Below are 21514 nucleotides of genomic sequence, written 5' to 3' on the forward strand. Positions count from 1 at the left end.
TGACGAGCTTGCTACCCAATTGCAATTTCATGAAAAATTACCTGAATGTGACTAGTTTTTCTCTGAATTTTTTTTTTTGATATTAATTAAATGATAAATTTAAAAAACTAAATTAAAATTTGATATTCAACAATTGAATAACATAGTTGAAAAAAAAAATCGAATAGCCAAAATTATTGTTCCAAATATTTGAAACATGCAGAAATTTCAATCCAATTGCAAACTACGGTTTGGTGTTCACGAGGTTTCCATCAAATATCTCAGGCCTGAAAACTTCATGAATAGAACAATTCTCAAAAGCATAAATATGGCAAACTAAGCAATCCAATGCTTATATTGTTTAATCTAATTAAACATGCGATATTAATAACAATTTAGGACAAATCATACTAACCTGTCGTGAATAATGAAGAAAATACAGTGAATCGCACGGTACAAATAGTTGATTTGAAGCCAAATCCACACCATCTTCATTTCATGATTAAAATGGAGATTTTCATTTCATTATTATCCACTGAACAGGGCATTTCAGAAGAAGATATTAAAACATCAGAGAAAACAGTACTCAAATATCAGCAAACCCTAAATTCAATTGTTTCATTTAAAACTTGGCCCGCCCTTGAAACAGGTCGGACCCAATGAATTTCAGAAAATAAACAATCAACAGGGCGCAAAAAACACTAACGTGCTTTTGCCATATATGCGCTGGAGACAAAAATGCTTAAGCTTGGAGAAATCTCAATCAGGTCTGAAGAAGATACCCCATTCATTATTGTTGTTCTCTACAAATTTCATGGCTAATCTCATTTTATTACAAAAGAAGTCTTCGCATATCGCTGAAGTTCAAACGTAAATCCGCGATGAAAGAACCTGCAGAACAAAGTCGCATAAACGTCAAGAGCAATAATCCGATAAATACTTATGTCTGAATTTGGATAATAATGGACCTCACACAACATTCCAATGGCAAGAAGTCAAGTCATGGATGGCCAAAAGGCAAGGACAAGAAAGGTTTTATGAATATCCAAGTATACCCAAACGTTTACTGTTAGACTAGCTCTCAATTAGAATCTTGGTATTGGTTCAACATGAGCATTCCTCGCTTGAGAGATCAGTAATCATCACATCACATACCCGGAAGAAATCTAACTTCTCACTGAAAGCAGGGTCATTACAGGGACCAAGTGCTTTACTTTTTCAGCTGTGCCCCCAATGTGTGATTTTTGTGGGCTTTGACCTATATACGCCTCTTTATTTATTGTGAAATTAAACAATTAGTGTACTGACAAACTTAATTCCCAAACTACGTTATAGTGTGATTGCTAATCACTTTTTTACTTAATGCAGAACATTATCTAAACTACATTTTCCTCCGAGTGTTTTACACATTGAAGTAAAAATGTGATTAGTTATAATGCTTTTTAAGAAACTGTTAGAATTTACCATCACCCACTACACCACTACCACCTCGCCTACTCCACTAAACCTAACCTACTACACCACCTCACCTACTCCACTAAACCTAACCCACTACACCACTACCACCATCCGCTACACCTACATCTATATAAGGAACCATTTGTAATAGACAAAACAATCAATATATCAATCAATAATACAATTCTCTATTTCTCTTTATACATCAATTTTAACATGGTATCAGAGCAAGGTTGAGAACCTAGTAATTCTGCTTCACCGGCGGGCGGCAGCCTCGCCTTGGCCGGCCGCCGGACCTCTACACATATCCTGACTCCGCTGTAACTTCATCTTCCTCTCCTCACTATTGAAGAACTCTGCTATTAGTCCTCTTCTTTCTTTCTTCGTCACATCGGCCGAGCCTTCACACCGCCGCATACCATTCTTTCCGGATGCAGCTACCCAAGTGTCTACTTGCACTACATCACCCCCAGTAGGATAGCGCTCTACCAGAACCTGCATTTTAGTGACCACCCAAATCAGGTTTTTTTTTTGCACATCTCCGGAGTTGAACCAAAGCCATCACCCAGAAGTCCTGCACTCTTCACGTGATTAAGAGCTGTTTCCTGCAAATGCTTCTGCGTATTGATGGACCTAGGTTCTAAGTTCTGTGGGCTGATATGTTCTATTATAATATATTATATTATTATAGTATGGTATATTATATTGGTCATTATATATCCAGCTGGTTTTGTAAGCAATATGTTCTATTATAATATATTATATTATTATAGTATGATATATTATATTGGCCATTATATATCCAGCTGTTTTTGTGAAAAAAAAAAAAAAAAAAAAAAAAAGCTCTCCCTCTCAGCATCACACGGCATGCCTTGGGAGATGAATACATACTCACATGCTTCTGTCTCCCACATGCAGCAGCAGAGGGAAAAGGGCAACTTTACTTATTTATTTATTTCTTTCTTTATTTATTTCTCTCTTTCTTTCTTTATTTATTTTTTTTCTTTTCATTCCTTTATTATGATTATTCTTATTTTCAAAAAAAAAAAAAAAAAAAAAAAAAAAAACATCTTGCTGATTCACAACTCTTGCTGATCCACCACTTCGTTTTATTTTATTTTTATTATTATTATTATTATTTTCAAAAAAAAAAAAAAAAAAAAAACCATTCACACCCACCTCGGTTTTCATTCCACAAACTTGTCATTTTTTTTCATGCCGGGATCAACCCCGATCAGCATTTTACACCCAAAAAAAAAAAAAAAAAAAAAACACACAAAACAACCACATCCACAGGCAGGATTTTTCTTCTCTACTCTGCCGCCGGTCTCTTCTTCTTGCCTCCGTCCTGAGCGGCCCTTGCCGGTATTGCCTCCGTGTTTCCCACTCCACTGGGCATGATCACTACTCCCTGCTCCTCCACTGCAGCATATGGCGGCCCTCCAAATCGGAACATAACGGTGGCCTTCCGCTTCAGCTCCTTATTTTCCGCCTTTAGCACACTAATCTCTGCTCGCGCATCCTTATACATGCGTTGGAGCAGAGCCAGCTGGGAGTTTAACTGTTGCACCTCATTTGTCCTGCTCTGCAGCCGGTGTGACAAATTTGTGACCGCAGTCATGGTTTCCACGCATGACTTCAGAGTATACTGATTGGCCTCAATATCAGTTTGCACCGCCATTTTTTGCTCCACCGACCGCATCGGAAAGTTCAACGGAGCAAAACCAGAGGTGTTTGGTTGAGGTTCACTAGCCACCACACCAGTTATTTCTCTTGTGGACTCATTCAGTTCTGGAAAGAGCGTAAGCAGCCCACGGGAAGAGGAGGCCATGTTCTGGTTAGCTGGACGGGAAGAAGAGACCATGTTATGGGTTGCTGAGTTTTTCAGAGAAGGGTTGGTTACAGAGTGTTTCAAGATTTGCAGCTCTTAGAGACAATCTCTCAGAAAACAAATATCTCTCTCAGAAAATGAAGAGTTTTTTCAGAAGTTTTTTCACAAAGTTTTTGTTTGTTTTCGCTTCTGCCTCAAGCACCGCCTCCGCCTCAGTTTATAAAGACCCTGACGAAGAGGCAGACACGTGCATCATGCGCCGCTCGGCGCTCGAAGACAAAATGGGCGCGCCTTTTGATGGCACGCCTTTTGATGACACGCCTTTTTATGGATTGGACACGCTTTTTGAGGGCACGCCTTTTAACAGATTGGGCACACCTTTTGAGGATGCGACTTTTTAAGGGTCCGACAAGACTCTGTAAACTGTCCCGACATTGATTCCGGTTAGCTCCTTCATGGGTCCGACAAGACTCTGTAAACTGTCCCGACATTGATTCCGGTTAGTTTCTACAAGGGTCCGACAAGACTCTGTAAACTGTCCCGACATTGATTCCGGTTAGTTTCTACAAGGGTACGACATGACCCCATAAACTGTCTTCTACAACGGTCCGACATGACCCCATAAACTGTCTTCTACATCGGTCTGACACCGCCATCCAGTGTCCTCTACACCGTTATGACACCACCATACAGTGTCCTCTACAACGTTATGACACCCCCATACAGTGTCTTCTACAACGTTATGACACCCCCATACAGTGTCCTCTACAACGTTATGACACCACCATTCAGTGTCTTCACCAATGGTCTGACACGACCATACAGTGTCTCCTATCCTTTTTTATTTTTATGTATTTTCTTGTTTTGTTCCTCTCTTCAAACTCAAGTTGGTTAGTTTCTATCCTCCTTGAGTTTGCGGGGGGCTGTTAGAATTTACCATCACCCACTACACCACTACCACCTCACCTACTCCACTAAACCTAACCTACTACACCACCTCACCTACTCCACTAAACCTAACCCACTACACCACTACCACCATCCACTACACCTACATCTATATAAGGAACCATTTGTAATAGACAAAACAATCAATATATCAATCAATAATACAATTCTCTATTTCTCTTTATACATCAATTTTAACAGAAACACACGATTTACAAACATGCTTTCAATGTAGTTTGGGAAATAAGTTTATCCGTACACTAGTTGTTTAATTTTGAATGAAAAAAACAATCTAAACAGGTCAAAGACCCGATTTTTGTGACCTAATGAACCAAGAGGACATAATACATTAGACTTGAAACCTCCCTACTCATATACTTCGCAAGAAACTTATGGCACACTGATCATACAAAATCAGCCACCAACTTGTAGATCATGATGATTGATTCAAAATAACATGGGATACATGAAGGGTTTATATCTAACATGGGCTTACAACCTTCCCGGTTTGGAAATAAAATTGCAATCTTATTTACCTCCAACTTTGCCATCAAAAACACGATGATCAGCGGATAATGTCAAATTCATTTTTGTGACAACTGCAGGCTTCTCGATTCCTGGAACAAAGTAAATCCAAGATATAAAATTCAAATAACATCTTTTGCAGTGGCATCATTCAATAAGTAATAGATATGGGCATAGTACTACCATCAGTTCCAAAAACTGGCTCCACAACTTGGTTGCCCCTACCAACAGCAAGAATACATGCCTGAAAGAAACGATCGACGAAGTTAATACTTGAGATACTAATTTCACACCAATATGAATTGAAACTTATCTTAATTTTATCAAAGGAATATTTTAGGTAGTAGTGATAAAGTAATCTGTGCACAAGGTTGTAGGCTGTGTGCATGCGCACGTGCGTGTGATGAGAGAGAGAGAAACTGTGCACAAGGTTGTAGGCTGTGTGTGCATGCGCATGTGCATGTGATGAGTGTCTGTGTGAGAGAGAGAGAGAGAGAGTACCTGTGGGGGGTTTATTATTGCACAAAAATGGTCCACTGGAAACATTCCAAGGTTCGAAATGCTGCAAACAAGTTATACAAGATTCATGATGACTGATTTTTCTATGTAGCAGGTGACAAGTGAGATAATATGCAAGAGATTTTTTTCAATGTACTCACCTGAAAGTGCCACCTTGAAACTCGTTGGGAGTAAGCTTCCCTGCTCGTGCCCTTGAAGCTAGTTCCTTGATCTTAATTGCATGATCATCCAAGAATCAGAAATTATTAGAAAATGAAGCTTGGGATTTTGCTTGACTTCCAATATGTAAATCAAGAGATAAACGGATGAAAGATGGAAAGACAATATATAGACCTAAAAGGATATGCAAATGTCCAACTTCTACTTCCAAATTTGATCAAGTATTATTTGACTTGTCACGGTTTCCATGTTAATCGTGATCAAGAACATTACAATAATAGGGTCAGGCATTAATCAATTTGCAAGTAGAGATCAATATTGTTCCTCATGTCAATGGCTAAATGATCCGAACCATTGATCTTCATTTTCTCTATTTATACATTTCTTGTTTGATTTTTCTTTCTTTTTTTTTTTTTCTTTTCTTTTTTCTTTTTCTGGGATATTTTGCTGAAGATTGTCGTTCTTCAGCAAAATTCAGGCAACCTGAGCCTAACCCAAGCTCACTAAGTTGAGCTTGGGCCGAAATGTGTTGGGCTTGAGGTCAGGGTTGGGTCAGCTCTGGTACACCTCAGGCTAGGCCTGGTCAAACCCCTAGCTCGACTTAACCTACCTGAGTGGAAGCCAACAAACAATATCAATATTTATTCTCTTCCACGTAATAAACATTTAGATTTAGGTTTTTTGCTTCAAAATATGTAGTAATGGTCGCAGGTGATTGTGTTCTTCAGTGAAACCTACATCCAAGAAAACAAATAAAGTACCTCCAAGGAGATCGATGATATAGTTTTCTGATCTGCATTTCTCACGATAGGAGTCATCAATCCCTGTTACTCGGATTAATGATAATGACATCAGATGCTTTTAAAAAAACAAAAACTTTGGAAGAAAATAAGGGCAATACAAAAACACCTTCTCAGTGGCAACTGCAATTGATATGTCAACAGAATCCAATAGAACAACTTCACCTTTCTCAGTATCCCAGTAAGCTGCATTTACATTGAATTTTTGTCCACCAATTATCAGTGTTGAGTAATATAATTTGCACCAGAGATTATAGTTTATTCAAAAAAATCTTACCATTTGCTTCTGGAACATTTCTCAGAGCGATTGCAACAGCTTTAATGATAATATCATTAACAGAGACTTTAACATCATGCTTCTCTGTAAATTGAGCAAATATGATAGAATGAGTCCAAAAATCACAAGCGATAGGTGGAAGGTCAAGTTCCATACCTTTGAGCTCCTTTCTGAAAGATAGAAGCGGATCCAATATAACATCTGATAGACACCACAAAATATGTCAGATCATAAACTCATTTATAGCAACAAAATAAGAGTGGTGTATAGGGGTTTAAAACCTGAAGATAGATACAAATGAGGGGTATTTTGTTTTGATTCCAACAACCGCTTAGCTATCACCTGCAAAATAATAGATGACTTACAGCACCACTCGACAATTGCAACAGACTAACAAGAACAACTGCAATTAGAAATGCCAGTCAATTACCAGTTGTCTGCCTGAAGTTCATAAGAAACTTCATGCTAACTGCTGAATCCATACAATGTGACGTTGAACATTAATAATTAAAAAATCAGATGAGTAGGTAGAAATAGCATAGAAAATAAGTGTAAAGTAAAGCGAAATATTCTACCCCTAGCATCATCAAATGGATGCCTATAAGATAATACATCGATTTTATTTGGTAGCATTATTGAATATTTAATATTTCAGGATAATAATGTGAAAGAAAAGAGGACGGTTAAAATTAAGCACACTTATCCGCATTCTTGAGAAAGTATTGATCAGGACTTTTACCCAACGAAATAAAAGAGGGGGAATACCAAACGATAAGAATGAAAATGCATTGCCAAATTGTCAACAATCTTTGCGTGAAAGTGTGTCCTTGTTTCATGGTGTCAGGCTTTGGAAGGGAATTTGAATTGGGTGGTCTGAACTTCTGAGACAACCCGTTTTGTTGTGAAAAGCAGGGACATAATTCGCTTTTAGAGTCACCATGATGTGGGGAACAGAAGTTGGAACTTTCTTTCCCTACTCTTGCTCGTGTTGCTGTCAATTGAGATGCTACCATCGACGATTATTTTAAAAAAGAGGGTAACCAAGTTTTTTGGGATGTGACTTTTCACCGATTGTTGAATTATTGGGAGGTGGAGGAGCTGATGAGGCTTGTTGATTTTTTGTACACTACCTCCTTATTGGGGAGGAAGAGTATCTATTGAGGTGGGCAAGGGAAAAAGCTGGGAGATTTGAGGTGAGTCATAATGCTTTATTTGGTTCATTGGAATGGGTTGGAATGGAATGGAATGAAATGGATCATTCCTTGGGCTCTCACATGGAATGACCATTCCCTTGCAATGGTGAACGATGATTCCATTTATAATGCATTCTGTCATTATTTTTTTAGTCAACCAAATAGAACGAATATTTTGATGGATGATCATTCCATTCCGTTTGATTTCAGTGAACCAAACTATACCTAAGAGGTATTGGGGCTTAAGCCTCCTTCAAAGGTCACATTTTTTTCTGAATGGATAATCTTGGAAAGATCCTTACTTGTTAAAACCTATCACCTACTTCACCCACTTAAACCTACTCCACTAAACCTAACCCACTACACCACTACCACCTCACCTACTCCACTAAACCTAACCCACTACACCACTACCACCTCCACTTCACCTACTCCTTACCTACTACACACTCACCCTCTTCTATATATAGGAATCATGAATCATTGTAATAAATACAACATCAATCAATAATACAATTCTCTTTATACATTGAATTTCAACATTTCTCTTTATACATTGAATTTCAACATGGTATCAGAGCTATAGGTTAAGCTCTTGGTGCTCTTCGCCTTCTGGCGAGCGGCAACCTTGCCTTAACCGCCCCCCAGACCTCAACCAATTGAAACCTCTTCTCTACTCCTCTCTGGTTAGTATAAATGCTGCTGAGAACTATGTTCCAAAAGATGATGTTAGGGAAGTAAGGATGGCAGACACTGTTGTGAGCCTGACTCCGGAAAATCTTTCACCAAGTTCTGAGAAAAAATCTAGTTCTCCTAGCAACGGAAGAGTGTATGTAAGTAAAGCTCAAGTTGTTGTTTCCAGTATGCTAGCAAAAGGTTCAGCCATCAGCCAAGATGCCATGAACAAGGCTAGAGCATTTGATGAGAAACACCGGTTGTCTGCCAGTGCATCCGCCAAAGTCATCTCCTTTGATAGGAGAGTTGGTCTTACGGAGAAATTAACGGTTGGAATTTCAGTTGTGAATGAGAAAATGAAGTCAGTGGATCCAAAGCTTCAGGTGTCAGATAAGACAACAGCAGCATTGATGGCGGCAGAGAGGAAACTTAATGACACGGGATCGGCTGTCAAATCAAGCAGGTATGTGACTGCAGGATCAGCTTGGTTGAATGGTGCTTTCAGTAAAGTGGCAAAGGCTGGGCAGGTTGCGGGTACAAAAACAAGAGAGAAGTGGAATTTGGCTGTATCAAATTTGAGTGCAAAGGATCCTCCAATTGCTGTATAAACACGACATCCCTCTCTCTTCATCTTGTACCCCACACTCTCTCTCTCCTCCGTTTGATTTCAAAATCCATTATTTTTATTTATTTTCTCCAAACCACTTTCCTTATTTCACCCATCTTTCATTTTGATTTCAAATATATTTTTATTATTTCTTCTTTATTTTTCTTTCACATTATTTTTAATCTTTTTCAAATTCCATTCATACCATATAGCTTTGCACACCAAACCATCCTTTATTCATCTCAGGGATCAACCCCGATCACAATTTTACACACACACACACAAAAAAAAAAAAAAAAAAAAAACAACAACAACAAACCACCACACAACACCAAAAGCTTTGTTTTCTTTTCTGCAGCCGGCCACCCACCGACCTCACTTCTTCGCCTATTCCGCCGGTCTTTTCTTCTTGCCTCCGTCTTGGGCGGTCCTTGACGGTGTTGCCTCCGTGTTTCCCACTCCACTGGGCACGATCACTACTCCCTGCTCCTCCACTGCAGCATATGGCGGCCCTCCAAATCGGAACATCACGGTGGCCTTCCGCTTCAGCTCCTTGTTTTCTGCCTTTAGCACACTTATCTCTGCTCGCGCATCCTTATACATGCGTTGGAGCAGAGCCAGCTGGGAGTTTAACTGTTGCACCTCATTTGTCCTGCTCTGCAGCCGGTGCGACAAGTTTGTGACCGCAGTCATGGTTTCCACACATGACTTCAGAGTATACTGATTGGCCTCAATATCAGTTTGCACTGCCATTTTTTGCTCCACCGACCGCATCGGAAAGTTCAACGGAGCAAACACAGAGGTGTTTGGTTGAGGTTCACTGGCCACCGCACCAGTTATTTCTCTTGTGGACTCGTTGAGGTCGGGAAAGAGAGTAAGCAGACCACGGGAAGAAGAGGCCATGTTCTGGGTAGCTGGACGGGAAGAAGAGGCCATGTTTTTGGGTTGCTAAGTGTTTCAGAGAAGCAGCGATTACCGATTGGTACTGTCAGACAGGGTTGGTTACAGAGTGTTTCAAGATTTGCAGCTCTTCGAGACAAGCTCTCTGAGAATACAGAGGTTTCAACTGGTTTGTTATGCTTCCAAGCCTCAGCCTCCGCTTCGGTTTATAAAGACCCTGACGAAGAGGCCGACACGCGTTCTGTCGGTCACGTGCATCGCCGCGTGTCTGGCACGCCTTTTGATGGCTCGCCGCTCGATGATTTCTGTCGGGCACATCTTTTGATAAAGTGGGCGCGCCTTTTGAGGGTGCGACTTTTTAAGGGTCCGACAAGACTCTGTAAACTGTCCCGACATTGATTCCGGTTAGCTCCTTCATGGGTCCGACAAGACTCTGTAAACTGTCCCGACATTGATTCCGGTTAGCTCCTTCATGGGTCCGACAAGACTCAGTAAACTGTCCCGACATTGATTCCGGTTAGCTCCTTCATGGGTCCGACAAGACTCTGTAAACTGTCCCGACATTGATTCCGGTTAGTTTCTACAAGGGTCCAGCAAGACTCCGTAAACTGTCACAACATTGTCTGCTACAACGGTCCGACATGACCCCATAAACTGTCTTCTACATCGGTCTGACACAACCATCCAGTGTCCTCTACAACGTTATGATACCACCATACAGTGTCTTCACCATCGGTCTGACACGACCATACAGTGTCTCCTATCCTCTTTTCTTTTATGTATTCGTCTATTTTCTTGTTTTGTTACTCTCTCCAAACTCAAGTTGGCTAGTTCCTATCCCCCTTGAGTTTGCGGGGGCTGTTAAAACCTATCACCTACTTCACCCACTTAAACCTACTCCACTAAACCTAACCCACTACACCACTACCACCTCACCTACTCCACTAAACCTAACCCACTACACCACTACCACCTCCACTTCACCTACTCCTTACCTACTACACACTCACCCTCTTCTATATATAGGAATCATGAATCATTGTAATAAATACAATATCAATCAATAATACAATTCTCTTTATACATTGAATTTCAACATTTCTCTTTATACATTGAATTTCAACATTACTATTAACAATTTGATCAAGAGGGGTGATGCTGACGGGATCAAGGAGACATATCAATGTCAATTGGTGTTGTATGTGAAAACATGACAGGGAATTAGTCAATCATCTCCTGATTCATTGAATGGTGTCGAGGGAATTGTGGTCTATGATCTAAGACGCACATACACTTCTAAGAAGGTAGCATGTCAAATTAGACATCGTGTCGAACACCACACGATATGACACTTGCCAGACACTTCCCAACATCTATAGAACACGAGCCCAAACCTGTCCCACTATTTTAAAACAAATAATTTAGACTAAGACAAGCTTTCAAACACTTGAGAAACAGGTGTCTTTTGCTTAGACATATATGAAACATATTATAAGTTAAAATAAAATAATTTGGAATCCAATGATTAAAAAATAAAAAATGAAGATAAATTTATACCCATTCTCCTCCTTTGAACTCTCAAAATTATTATCTTTGAATTAAATACTCATGTATATGGCTTATAATATTTGTTTATCCTTATATTTGTCATATAATAAATATATAAAACTATATATTTTGCGTATCCCACACATGTCGTGCCCAAAATTTTTTGAAATTTTCTGTGTTGGGGTGTTCGTATCCATGCTTCTTAGTCTGTAATTTTAGATACGCCTGGATGTGGTGTGGGTGTTTCCTAGGAATGTGCGAGATTTGTTGCTTGCTTAGAGGGGACTAGAGCGGGAATGATGAGAAAGGCATGATTTTGGTTCCTTTGGCTTTGATGTGGATCATATGGGGGCAACATAATCAGAGGACATTTGATGGTTTTTTGATGATCCCACTTTCATATTGAAAAGCCGTGTTGTCTATTTTGTATTGTTGGTACTCTGGTGCTATTGATAAGTCCTTGAACCAATTTTTCGATATTGTAGTCTCTTGAAAAGATTGGTGTATAGATGATACAGTTTGTTTTGCTCCTTTATTCTTGTCCTATTTTGGTGCCTTTTTTTATAGTGTATTCTTTATACTATTCAAAACCAAAAAAAAAAAATGTAGTTGGCCTAATAGCTTTCTTCAAAGGCGTTTTAACTTCAGTTTTGTAAGTGACCACAAATCAACTCAACTTGAACAAGTACATACACAAGCAGAAAAAAGTACATTATTCATGTAAAAAGAGATTATGTTTGCAACATTCAAACATATTCGATAATCAACAATATAAATATGAAATGCATTCCTGAACAATAAGAACCTTGAACTGTAGTTCATTATTTTAATGGGAACTACCTTGCGGATTTGACTATTGGGAAAGTCTTCATAAGAATCTGGCTGTTGTAAGTGGGATTTGGATTCAGGTGATGCTGAGTGTGAAGTTTGTGGATGAATTTGAGGTGTCTGAGATATCTTCTCCTTTGACGAAGTTTTTGGAGATGCTTTCCCTGACTTTATTGCAGCTAAAACATCACCTTTTAATAGAGTACCACGGGGACCTGATGCCATTATTAATGACGCATCCAATCCATGTTCTGTAATTAGCAGCTTTGCCGAAGGACTGATCCTATTAAAATTTGCTTTCTGTTCTCTTGCTTCACTTCTAGTATCATGGTGGGTTGGCTTTTCCTCTTTCACCTCCGACCCACCACTAACGGAAGTCTTAATAGTTTCAATATCATTTTGATCCTCAACCTTGAAAAACAAATAGAATTAGTATTCGGATATGCCTCTAGTGGCTACAAAATTGCTGATAAAAAAATAGCGGCTAGAAAATTAGAAAATAATATAGACAAAATGAAGTAAACTGTTCAGTAAAGTACAAGACAGCCCAACAAAAAACGTAAAGTTGATTCTAATAGCTTGAATTAGTAGGCAAAAAATGCAATTTGTACTTCACTATAAGAACTAGCAAGTCATAAAATGTTCAAGCATCATAAAAACTTACAGTTATTGCAATGTGTTGTCCCACAGAGACATCTTTTGAACCTTCAGGTACCAGTATCTTAGCAAGAAACCTGCAACCACCAGTCCACTGAAAAATGTAAGGAGATGTAAAGAAGCAAGCTCCAAAACCACGACATACATCACAGTTATATTTATTTCTCCATCAAATTAACCATAACAAAAAGTACTTTCTTGCAGAAACAGGTATCAGGATTAGAATCAGACAGTAGTTCACAAGAAACTACATATAGAAGGGGATATAACATCCTGTACAAATCAAAAGCCACTTGCCAATAAAAAAATTTCCGTCATGCAATACCCTGTACATGGAAGTGTTGAAGCTGCACCCCACCCCCCTTTTTCCCCATGTCAAATACACTACAAATGTGGTTATTGATATGAATGCCATAATCTATCCAATTTAAAATTTTCTAAAATCACTATTCTGGAGTCCTTGTAATGGCTTCAAACACTCCTTGTTATAAAGATTAAATGATTGTTAAAAATAACTGTTTTAATGTTGAACTTAGAAAATATGAAGAAGAAGAACTCCGAAAATATGAGGAAGAAGGAATATATTTCTGTTATATTCAAAACTTCTTATCTTACAAGACCAAATGACACTCCTTATATAGGAGATATTACAAACATCATCATAACCCATTATATGCCACTTACATATTATATATTACCACTATCTACCACTATCTTATTATATACATGCCACTATCTACCACCAACACCACTATCATATTCTATACATGCCACTATCTACAACCAACACCACTATCATATTCTATACATACCACTATCTACCACCAACACCACTATCATATTCTATACATGCCACTATCTACCACCAACACCACTATCATATTATATGCATGAACACAATTTCCAGCACTCCCCCTCAAGCTGGTTTGAAGATATCTTCCATAGCCAGCTTGCTAGTCAGCTTATCAAATTGCTTCTTGTGTAGTCCCTTCGTTAGCACATCAGCTAATTGTTCACCTGTTGGAAGGTAGGTCATACAGATTATGCCAGCATTGATTTTCTCCTTGATGAAATGTTTATCCACTTCTATATGTTTTGTGCGATCATGTAGAACTGGATTATGAGCTATAGATATAGCTGCTTTGTTGTCACAATAGACCTTCATAGGTGTCGGGTGAGAAAGCTTTAATTCTTCAAGAATTCTTTTAATCCACATTACTTCACAGATTCCATGGGCAACAGCTCTGAACTCTGCTTCTGCACTACTTCTAGCTACCACATTCTGTTTTTTACTCCGCCATGTAACTAGGTTCCCACCTACAAAGGAGCAGTATCCGGATGTTGATCTCCTGTCTGTAACACTTCCTGCCCAGTCTGCATCTGTGTATACTTCAACTTGAAGATGTCCATGTTTCTTGAATAGTAAGCCTCTCCCTGGAGTTCCTTTCAAATATCTTAAGATCTTATAAACGGCCTCAAAGTGCTCTGCCCCTGGTGAGTGCATGAACTGACTTACCATGCTGACTGCAAAGGCAATATCAGGCCGTGTATGAGACAAGTAAATCAATTTCCCTACAAGTCGCTGATATTGTTCTCTCTCTTTGACTTCTTCAGCCTTAGCAGCTTGTAACTTCAAGTTAGGCTCGATCGGAGTCTCCGCCATCTTACAACCAAGCATACCTGTTTCTCCAAGGAGATCAAGAACATATTTTCTCTGATTAACGAATATACCTTCCTTGGATCTTGCAAATTCCATTCCGAGGAAATACTTGAGGGCTCCCAGATCCTTAATGTGAAATTCTTTTGCGAGTTTCTCTTTGAGGGCTGCTAACTCTGCTTCATCATTACCAGTTAAAATGATGTCATCAACATAAACAATCAAAATTGCAATTTTACTGTTTTTTGAATGTTTATAAAATATTGTGTGATCTGCTTGACTCTGCGAGAAGCCACAACTGATAACTGCCTTCCCAAAGCGTTCAAACCACGCTCTTGGTGATTGTTTGAGTCCATATAATGACTTGTTCAATCTGCATACTCTATCACTTCCAAGTCTCTGCTCAAATCCCGGCGGTAGGCTCATGTACACCTCCTCTTCAAGATCACCATTGAGAAATGCATTTTTAATGTCAAGTTGATGTAGAGGCCAATCTGAATTTACTGCAAGAGATAACAGTACTCTGATGGAATTTATTTTAGCAACAGGAGCAAACGTCTCCTGATAGTCGATCCCATAAGTTTGAGTGAAGCCTTTAGCTACCAGTCTCGCCTTGTATCTCTCAACGCTTCCATCTGCGTTACATTTTATCGTAAACACCCATTTACACCCAACTGTTTTCTTGTCTTTGGGTAGATCAACTATCTCCCAAGTACCACTTCTCCTTAAAGCATTCATCTCCTCCATGACTGCTAATTTCCAATTCGGATCATCCAATGCTTCCTGTATATTCCTTGGAACAAACAAGTGTGAAATCCTAGATGTGAAAGCTCTATGGTTTTTAGACAGTCTTTGATAGGAGAGGTAATTTGCAATAGGATGTTTAATGCAATTTCGGACACCTTTCCTAATTGCTATAGGTACATCAAGGTCGGAAATAGAAGGAATAGGATTACCTAAAATTTCGATGCCAGAACTCGGGTGGACATTCGGGTCATTAGGATGGACATTCGGGTCATTATTCCTCAGATGAAATCGCTTCCTAGTATAAACCTGAAGCTCAGGATTTAGATCATTTTGTAGTACTTCTCCCCCTAAACAAGAATCTTCTTGACTAGGCACCATAGAACTTGGTTCTCCTAAGTGATCATTATCAGACAGATGTGGTTTTTGTGTAGGATAAATGACATTGGGGAGCGGGATAGAAATATCCCAAAAACGGTCTTCTACTCCACTTGTCTCCCCCTGAAGAGAAGTGTTGGGGAAATAGGATTTTGTTTCCACAAATGACACATCCATACTCACATGAAATTTCTTGTTTTGAGGATCGAAGCACTTATACCCCTTTTTGTTTGAGGAATAACCCAAAAAAACACATTTTATAGCACGTGGGTCAAGTTTTGAACGAAATTGACTGGGAACATGAACATAGGCAGTACATCCAAAAACTTTGGCGGGTAAATCAGAAAACAACCTCGTGTCAGGAAAAAAAGTTTTGAGACAATCAAAAGGTGTTTTGTATGTTAACACCTTTGTAGGCACCCTGTTTATCAAATACGAGGCTGTTAAAATTGCTTCACCCCATAAATATTTAGGAACATGCATGTAAAACATTATAGCACGTGCTACTTCAAGTAGATGTTTATTTTTTCGTTCTGCAATGCCATTTTGTTGAGGGGTATCCCGACATGTAGATTGATGAAAAATCCCCTTTTTTTCCAAAAACTCACCCAACTGCTCATTGAAATATTCTGTTCCATTATCAGAATGTAAAATACCAATTTTGGTTTGAAATTGGTTTTCAATCATATTGTAAAAATTTGTGAATAAATTTTTCACGTCAGATTTTTTATTCATCAAATAAATCCAACATAAGCGGGTATGGTCATCAATAAATGTAACAAACCATCTTTTACCAGAAAGAGTAGTGATTTTAGAAGGGCCCCAAACATCACTATGAATCAAATAAAAAGGTTTTGAAGCCTGGTAAGGTTTTGGCAAATAAGTAGAGCGATGAAATTTTGCAAAAATGCAACTTTCACAATGAAAAGAAGAACAATCAATCCCTTTTAATAATTCTGGAAATAAATGTTTCAGATAAAGAAAACTAGGATGTCCTAGCCTATAGTGCCATAGCATTATTTTTTCTCGAACAGAGATTGAACTGGTACTATTAAAGCTCTGAGCTTTTTTATTACTAACAGGTACTTCATCAAAGTAGTAAAGACCTTCAAGCATCCTAGCACGCCCAATCATCATCCCCGAGTTCTGGTCCTGAAATTCACAATGGGATTCAAAAAATGTAACACGACAATTAGAATCCTTAGATAGTTTACTGACAGACAAAAGGTTACAGGCTAAGTTGGGGACGTGAAGAACAGCATTGAGATTAATTTTCTCAGTTAGTTTAATAAATCCTTTTCCTGCAATAGGTGAAAAACTACCATCGGCTATTCTGATTTTGTCATGACCAGAACAAGGGAAATAGGTACTAAATAAATGGGAAAAACTAGTCATGTGATCGGAGGCACCGGAATCTATGATCCACGGAGAGAAGTTTAGGCAAGAGAAGGCTTTAGGATTTCTACCTGTTTGTGCCAACAAAACACTAGGAGTACCGGTTGAGGAGTTGGATTTTATCAGCTTTAAGAGTTGATCAATCTGCTCTTTGTTGAAGGGACCTGAATCGGCTTCATTAGCGGTAGGAAAGCCACGATTCTTCTCTCCTTGTTTGCTGCTTTTCCAGTTGACAGGTTTGCCATGAATCTTCCAACACGTTTCGCGTGTATGGCGAGGCTTGTTGCAAAAATCACACCAGACCCGTGGCTTATCATCAAACCTGCGCTGGTAATTTGCAGCCTTGTTGGCCGCAGCATCGCTAATTAAAGCAGAAATTTCAATTGATTCACCATTACCTTTTTTCTTAAGCATGACGCTCCTTCGGCTCTCTTCCCTTCTGACTTCGGCAAATACTTCGCCAATGGATGGGAGAGGAGGTCTGCCAATAATTCTTCCTCGCACTTCATCGAACTCAATGTTGAGGCCGGCAAGAAACTTGTAAATACGGCTGTCTTCCACAGTTTTCTTGTGGTGGTTGCAGTCGTCAACTGATTTCCATTCGTATGTGTTGAAGATGTCAAGATCCTGCCACAACCTTTTCAACGAATTGAAATATTTGGTGACGGAATCATCTCCTTGACGAATCTCTCCCAACTTCAAAGTTAATTCGAAAACTTGAGATTGATTTCCTAGGTCAGAATACATCTGACTAACATTATCCCACAATTCTTGTGCAGTAGTATAGCACATGTAATTAGAGCTTATATCCTCCTCCATGGAATTGACCAACCATGTCATAACCATGGAGTTTTCAGCGTCCCAATTGTCGAACAGCGGATCATTAACCGCAGGAGCCTTCTTGTCACCAGTGATGTAACCGATCTTTCCTTGCCCACGGATATACATCCGGACAGATTGTGACCAGCGGAGAAAATTATCACCATTTAGGCGGATGGTGGTGATTTGGACAGAGTGAGAGTTGGACGTTTTCACCGGAATGGCAGCGGCAGGGGTTGAAGTGGTTCCGGACGTGACTTCCGACATGGCTATGACGGTTTTAGGGCTGCTGTGTTTTTTGTTGCTCTGATACCAACTTAGAAAATATGAAGAAGAAGAACTCCGAAAATATGAGGAAGAAGGAATATATTTCTGTTATATTCAAAACTTCTTATCTTACAAGACCAAATGACACTCCTTATATAGGAGATATTACAAACATCATCATAACCCATTATATGCCACTTACATATTATATATTACCACTATCTACCACTATCTTATTATATACATGCCACTATCTACCACCAACACCACTATCATATTCTATACATGCCACTATCTACAACCAACACCACTATCATATTCTATACATACCACTATCTACCACCAACACCACTATCATATTCTATACATGCCACTATCTACCACCAACACCACTATCATATTATATGCATGAACACAATTTCCAGCAGTTGATCAAGAATAAAATCAAGATTACAGATCACTGCATATTTAGCATCAACAAACACTACCCACTCTCTAATGAGTAAACTTAATTATAAAAAAAAAATGTTACCCTTCTTCAAGGCTTTCGAATTCAACGGTAGCTTTGTCAGTCTCTATCTCACATAACACATCACCCACTCCAATCTATTAGGTAATGAAAATGATCAAAAAAACAAGACAGATGCAACAAATTAGTATTTACCTAGCAGAGGGAGGAAATAGCCCAATTGCAAGTTCAACGACCCTATAATCAAGTGTAACTAACCTTATCTCCTTCTTTTTTCATCCACTTAGCAATGTTGCCCTGGCTCTGCATGGGAAGAAGAAAAAGCAATCTTAAGCTCCAATGGTCGACAAGAAAGTATTGCAAAATATTGTGGCCAGAAACTCCTAAATCAGATCATGTACAAACTTTTTTACCATTGTTGGGGATAATGCAGGCATCTCAAGAATGATATGAGGAGGAAGTTCAGATGCCCTGATCTTAATAGAACTTGCTTCTTGTTCTCTGACTTCATTTTGTGGAGTTGAGTTATCCTCTTTGACCTCTGAGTTGCCAGTGACAGTAGCAGGGACATTTTGGATATTGTCTGCATCCTCAACCTAGTGAACCACTACATGTTAGCATTTTGCAATCCTGAATACGTAATGCTCCAACAGAATTTATTGAAGTATACAATAGCAGCATGAATTGCAAGGCTTAATGTTTACAACATAAAACAAGAAGACAGTTTCGATAATTATGTGAAATGCTGAAAGGTTATTCCTAAAAAAAAAAAAAAAAAAAAATTAGAAAACATTGGGAAAAAAGAAATAAAATACTAAATAAAGCTAAATAAATTAGAAAATACTCGAAAACAAAAAGAAATATGTAAATACATACTTAAATACCTGAATGGCAAGTATAGTCTAATCACCACAGGAAAGGAAACAAATTCAAAAAAAAAAAAAAAAAATTGACAGAAAAAAGCAAAAAATATTTGAGGTTTATCACAATTTACCGTAATTGCAATAGGTTGTCCCACAGGCACATCCTTTGAACCTTCAGGTACCAGTATCTTTGCCATATACCTGCCAGATAGCATTCCACCCAAACACATGCCAAAGATATTAAAAATGTGCCCAACCCAAAAAAAGATAGGTTTATGTGCACCACCCAATTCAACTTACACAATAAGATTTTGAATGGAACTGATGCTCTTTTTCAACACAGGTACATAATTGCATGGGAATATGTCATAGTGATGCACCAAAACAGAAATGCACAAAGAAAGAAGAACTGAAAAAGGCACAAAGAAACAAATCCAATTGGCTACTCTGCTTGCAGAGAGGGGGCCAAAAAAAAAAAAAAAAAGAATCGGAGAAAACAATTGTGGGGGAAAATATACTGAGGAAATATCACCCTTGTCAATGTCAAGAAAATTTCTGAGGAAAGGGATGTACTAGGCAATGTGTCACGCTGTCACTCCAAAGACTAGCATAGAACTTTCAAACCAATATTACATGCTGCCCAATATATATTATCAGTGAGAAAAGATAGAATTACCCCTCTTCAAGACATTCAAACTCAAGGGTAGCTTTGTCCGTCTCTATTTCACATATCACATCACCGACTTCTATCTGTCAAATTAAATCAATAGTCAAAAGAACAAGACTTGCCAAAATAATCAACAAAATGGCCTCTGGGCTTTCAAGAGGAAGGCTTCACTCTCTCCAATCATCTTTAAATTATATCAAATCTAAAAATGAATGACCCTAAGACCAACACAACATCAATCGTTTAATGAAACTGACCTTTTCTCCTTCTCTTTTCCTCCATTTTGCAATGTTACCTTGAGTCTGCACAAGAAAAGACAAGCATCAAAGTTGTTCATTCAAAAAGAAAGAAGAATCTGTGTCTCAATGTTTCAAAATAAATTCCTTCCCAGCAAACTTTACCATTGTTGGGGACAAAGCTGGCATTCCGATGACCATATGCAAAGGAGGCTCTGCAGTCACAGAATAAGCTTAGTAATAAGAAAACTGTGCAACAGATGGCTAACAAAATGTCATAAGTGCCTCTTTTTTACAACTAAAAATCTATATATATTTATGAACATACAGGCATGCAAACACACTCTAATTCACATTCTAATTCAATTGTTGACATGGAGGTTTGTTCTCTCTAGAGTTAGAAGCTTCTTCCATGTCTCCTTGCCGTGGAGAAGATGGATGCTTTCATGTCTATTTGCTTCCATAGAGAAACCATCCATGTGCCCCTCCCTGGTTCTTAATAAAGGGAAGCTTTGGTTTTGTGTGCCCAACCTATGGACTTAATGTTTCATCCTTTTGGGTTTATTTACTGTTGGGCTTCTTGTCTTTTTGAGGGTTTGTGAGGTTTTCACCTGTCTTCCTTTTGATCATCCTGAGGAACATTGTGCTTGTGACCCGTTTGGCCTTCTACATTAGTTCCTCTTTCCCTGTTCTATGGTGAGGCGTAGCTTTTGAGTATGGTGGCACAGCCATAGTGCAGTGTGACTTTCTTGAGAGATGAAAGGGGGATGAAACTTTGAGTTGCTGACTTGAGCACCTAGTTTTGGTTGATGTTTTGTGTTTGGGTGTATTGATCTTAGGGGTTTTGTTCATGTGTTCATGCTATGTGAGATTGCTAAAGACCCAAGATAGGCCAGTTGTGTTGAGTCTATGCTTCTAATTAGGTGATGGAGGACAACTGAGAGCTGACAAATTATGAAAGCTTGTCTGCCATGGTAATGGTTTGTGCTGTTCTTGAATAAGTGGGTGTGGTGACTGAATTTTGGGGGGATTGGAGTTTGGGAATGGTTGGTGCTTTGAGCATTTCTGGAGGTTGCTGCTATGCCATTGGGAGGTAAGAGATGATTGACCCTTCA

General features: G+C 38.8%; 1 protein-coding gene and 1 pseudogene across 2 annotated transcripts in view; one reads left to right on the forward strand and one right to left on the reverse strand.

The window, feature by feature from the left end:
* Positions 1 to 446: 446 nt before the first annotated feature.
* The window catches only part of LTA3 (Dihydrolipoamide acetyltransferase, long form protein), a 29196-nt gene continuing 8128 nt past the window's right edge, over positions 447 to 21514 (reverse strand). Inside the window, exons 5-23 of the mRNA XM_028235090.2 lie at positions 20565 to 20614; positions 20421 to 20465; positions 20173 to 20246; positions 19628 to 19697; positions 19047 to 19229; positions 18892 to 18936; positions 18697 to 18770; positions 12912 to 12981; positions 12260 to 12658; positions 6778 to 6838; positions 6653 to 6697; positions 6497 to 6580; positions 6329 to 6405; positions 6181 to 6243; positions 5401 to 5471; positions 5243 to 5303; positions 4925 to 4985; positions 4753 to 4833; positions 447 to 870 (exon numbers count right to left, since the gene is read on the reverse strand). Of these exons, the coding sequence (XP_028090891.2) occupies positions 812 to 870; positions 4753 to 4833; positions 4925 to 4985; positions 5243 to 5303; positions 5401 to 5471; positions 6181 to 6243; positions 6329 to 6405; positions 6497 to 6580; positions 6653 to 6697; positions 6778 to 6838; positions 12260 to 12658; positions 12912 to 12981; positions 18697 to 18770; positions 18892 to 18936; positions 19047 to 19229; positions 19628 to 19697; positions 20173 to 20246; positions 20421 to 20465; positions 20565 to 20614 (1673 nt within the window). The 3' untranslated portion in view covers positions 447 to 811. The remainder of the gene's footprint in view (positions 871 to 4752; positions 4834 to 4924; positions 4986 to 5242; positions 5304 to 5400; positions 5472 to 6180; positions 6244 to 6328; positions 6406 to 6496; positions 6581 to 6652; positions 6698 to 6777; positions 6839 to 12259; positions 12659 to 12911; positions 12982 to 18696; positions 18771 to 18891; positions 18937 to 19046; positions 19230 to 19627; positions 19698 to 20172; positions 20247 to 20420; positions 20466 to 20564; positions 20615 to 21514) is intronic.
* Positions 8012 to 9289, forward strand: LOC145797048 (binding partner of ACD11 1 pseudogene; annotated as a pseudogene). The gene has a single exon (XR_014338008.1). The product of XR_014338008.1 is annotated as a binding partner of ACD11 1 pseudogene (transcript).

The sequence above is a fragment of the Camellia sinensis genome, chromosome 8, assembly GCF_055761805.1.
Source record: "Camellia sinensis isolate YWXY chromosome 8, ASM5576180v1, whole genome shotgun sequence".
Classification (NCBI taxonomy): domain Eukaryota; kingdom Viridiplantae; phylum Streptophyta; class Magnoliopsida; order Ericales; family Theaceae; genus Camellia; species Camellia sinensis.